This window comes from Empidonax traillii, unplaced genomic scaffold (genome assembly GCF_003031625.1).
Source record: "Empidonax traillii isolate 1590-97213 ecotype Southwest subspecies unplaced genomic scaffold, ASM303162v1 scaffold5944:size6810, whole genome shotgun sequence".
Classification (NCBI taxonomy): Eukaryota; Metazoa; Chordata; class Aves; order Passeriformes; family Tyrannidae; genus Empidonax; species Empidonax traillii.
The window spans coordinates 1-2503 of record NW_020961137.1 but is presented as its reverse complement, the minus strand read 5'-3'; the positions used below and the strand labels follow the sequence as shown (position 1 = coordinate 2503).

Sequence of the window (2503 nt, the reverse complement as noted above, 5' to 3'; positions counted from 1 at the left end):
CTCAACCATTGACCCCAAATCCCAACCATTGACCCCAAATCTCAACCATTGACCCCAAATCCCAACCATTGACCCCAAATCTCAATCCCTGATCTCCAAATCCCAACCACGACCCCCGAACCTCGACCCTCGACACCCCTCCCCCCCCAATCTCCCTGGCCCCTCCGGCTTCAACTTCGGCGACTACGACATGGGCTGGGCCCGCCAGAGCCCCGGGAAGGGGCCGGAATTCGTCGCCAGCATCAGGAAGGACGGCGGGTTCAGCACCTACGCGCCGTGGGTGAAGGGCCGGTTCAGCATCGCCAGGGACAACGGGCAGAGCTCGGTGACGCTGCAGATGAACAACCTCAGGGACGAGGATTCCGCCACCTATTTCTGTGCCAAGAGCGTCTATTCCGGCTACAACCGGGGCGGTGCCGGTGGGGTGGTCCAAATGTCAGCCGCTGACCCCAAAATCTGGGCCCTTGACCCCAAATCTCAGCCCTTGACCCCAAATCTCGGTAACTGATCCCAAATCCAAACAGTTGACCCAAACCTCAACTGTTGACTCTAAATCTCAACTGTTGACACCAAATCTCAGTCCTTGACCCCAAATCCCAACCATTGACCCCAAATGTCAACCATTGACCCCAAATGTGACCCATTGACTCAAAATCTCAACCATTGACCCCAAATCTCTACCACTGACCCCAAATCCCAACCCTTGACCCCAAACTCTGCAAGAGGTAAAGGTTGGGGCCAACAGTTGAGATTTCAGGTCAATGATCAAGATTTGGGTTCAACGTTTGACGTTTGTCATCATCGGTTCAGATTTGGGTGGGAGGGGTGGAGGTTTGGGGACCCCACACAGGGGGTCGATGGCATCAGCATAACCCCAATGAGCAGCACCAGCAGCTTTGGCACAGAAATAGGTGGCGGAATCCTCGTCCCTGAGGTTGTTCATCTGCAGCGTCACCGAGCTCTGCCCGTTGTCCCTGGCCATGCTGAACCGGCCCTTCACCGACGGCGCGTAGGAGGTGCTACCACTTTTGCCGATCCCAGCAACGTATTCCAGCCCCTTCCCAGGGCTCTGGCGCACCCACATCATGTCGTAGCTGCCGAACATGAAGCCAGAGGGGCGGCAGAGGAGCCACAGGGGCTGAACGGGGCAGAGATTGGGGGTCAATGGTTGAGATTTGGGTCAACAATCATGGTACGGGTCAATGGTTGAGATTTGGGGTCAATGGTTGGGATTTGGGGTCAATGGTTGGGATATGGGGTCAATGGTTGACATTTGGGGTCAATGGTTGAGATTTGGGGTCAATGGTTGACATTTGGGGTCAATGAGTGATCTTTGGGGTCAAGGGCAGAGATTTGGGACAAAGAGTTGGGGTTTGGGGCCAAAGATGGGGAATTTGGGGCCAAACAAAGCACAAGGTAAGGACCAACGACCACCTTGGGCAACCACACCATGGACTGGGTGCGCCAGAGCCCCGGGAAGGGGCTGGAATACGTTGCTGGGATCAGCTATGATGGTAGTTGGACCGCCTATGCGCCGTCGGTGAAGGGCCGGTTCAGCATGGCCAGGAACAACGGGCAGAGCTCGGTGACGCTGCAGATGAACAACCTCAGGGACGAGGATTCCGCCACCTATTTCTGTGCCAGGAACTTTGCTGGTGGTTGGAGCAATAATGCCGGTGGTTTCCCCAAGCCCCTTCAAGGGGTCTTCAAACCTCCTGAAAACTCCCCAGACCCTCCCCCCAAAGCTCCGCCCCTTCACACCCAGCTCTCGCTCGTCGCTCCAGACCTTGGGCTGGTTTGGCCCCAAATTCTCCACCTTTGGCCCCAAACACCAACTCTTTGTCCCAAATCACAACCCTTGACCCAAAACTTCAACCATTGACCCCAAATCTCAACCATTGACCCAAAGTCACTACCATTGTCCCAAAATTTCAACTGTTGACCCCAATCTATGCAAAAGGTCAAGGTTGGGACCAAGGGTTGAGATTTTGGGTCAGTTGTCTAAATTCGGGGTCAACGTTTGGCATCAACAATTCAGATTTGGGTGCGAGGGGCGGGGCTTTGGGGGGAGGGTCTGGGGAGCTTTGGGGACCCCACAAAGGGGGTCGATATCATCAGCAATATTCCCATCAGCATCACCAGCCTTGCCACAGAAATAGGTGGCGGAATCCTCGTCCCTGAGGTTGTTCATCTGCAGCGTCACCGAGCTCTGCCCGTTGTCCCTGGCCATGCTGAACCGGCCCTTCACCGACGGCGCGAAGTAGGTGCTACCACCAGTGTAGATCCCAGCGACCCATTCCAGCCCCTTCCCGGGGCTCTGGCGCACCCACTGCATGGAGTAGTCGCCGAAGGTGAAGCCGGAGGGGCGGCAGAGGAGCCACAGGGGCTGAACGGGGCAGAGATTGGGGGTCAATGGTTGAGATTTGGGTCAACAATCATGGTACGGGTCAATGGTTGGGATTTGGGGTCAATGGTTGGGATTTGGGGTCAATGGTTGGGATTT

At 55.9% G+C, this 2503-nt stretch overlaps 3 gene segments (V, D, J or C); 1 reads left to right on the top strand and 2 right to left on the bottom strand.

Moving 5' to 3' along the window:
- Positions 1 to 118: 118 nt before the first annotated feature.
- LOC114073293 lies at positions 119 to 508 on the top strand (the record flags this gene model as incomplete). The annotated part of the segment is given in 1 exon segment: positions 119 to 508. A coding segment is annotated over 1 exon segment (390 nt), but the record flags the coding sequence as incomplete, so codon positions are not given.
- Positions 509 to 778: 270 nt separating this feature from the next.
- LOC114073292 lies at positions 779 to 1452 on the bottom strand. The segment is given in 2 exon segments: positions 779 to 1138; positions 1429 to 1452. Coding segments are annotated over 2 exon segments (384 nt in total).
- Positions 1453 to 2026: 574 nt separating this feature from the next.
- LOC114073291 lies at positions 2027 to 2390 on the bottom strand (the record flags this gene model as incomplete). The annotated part of the segment is given in 1 exon segment: positions 2027 to 2390. A coding segment is annotated over 1 exon segment (364 nt), but the record flags the coding sequence as incomplete, so codon positions are not given.
- Between the last annotated feature and the right edge of the window lie 113 nt (positions 2391 to 2503).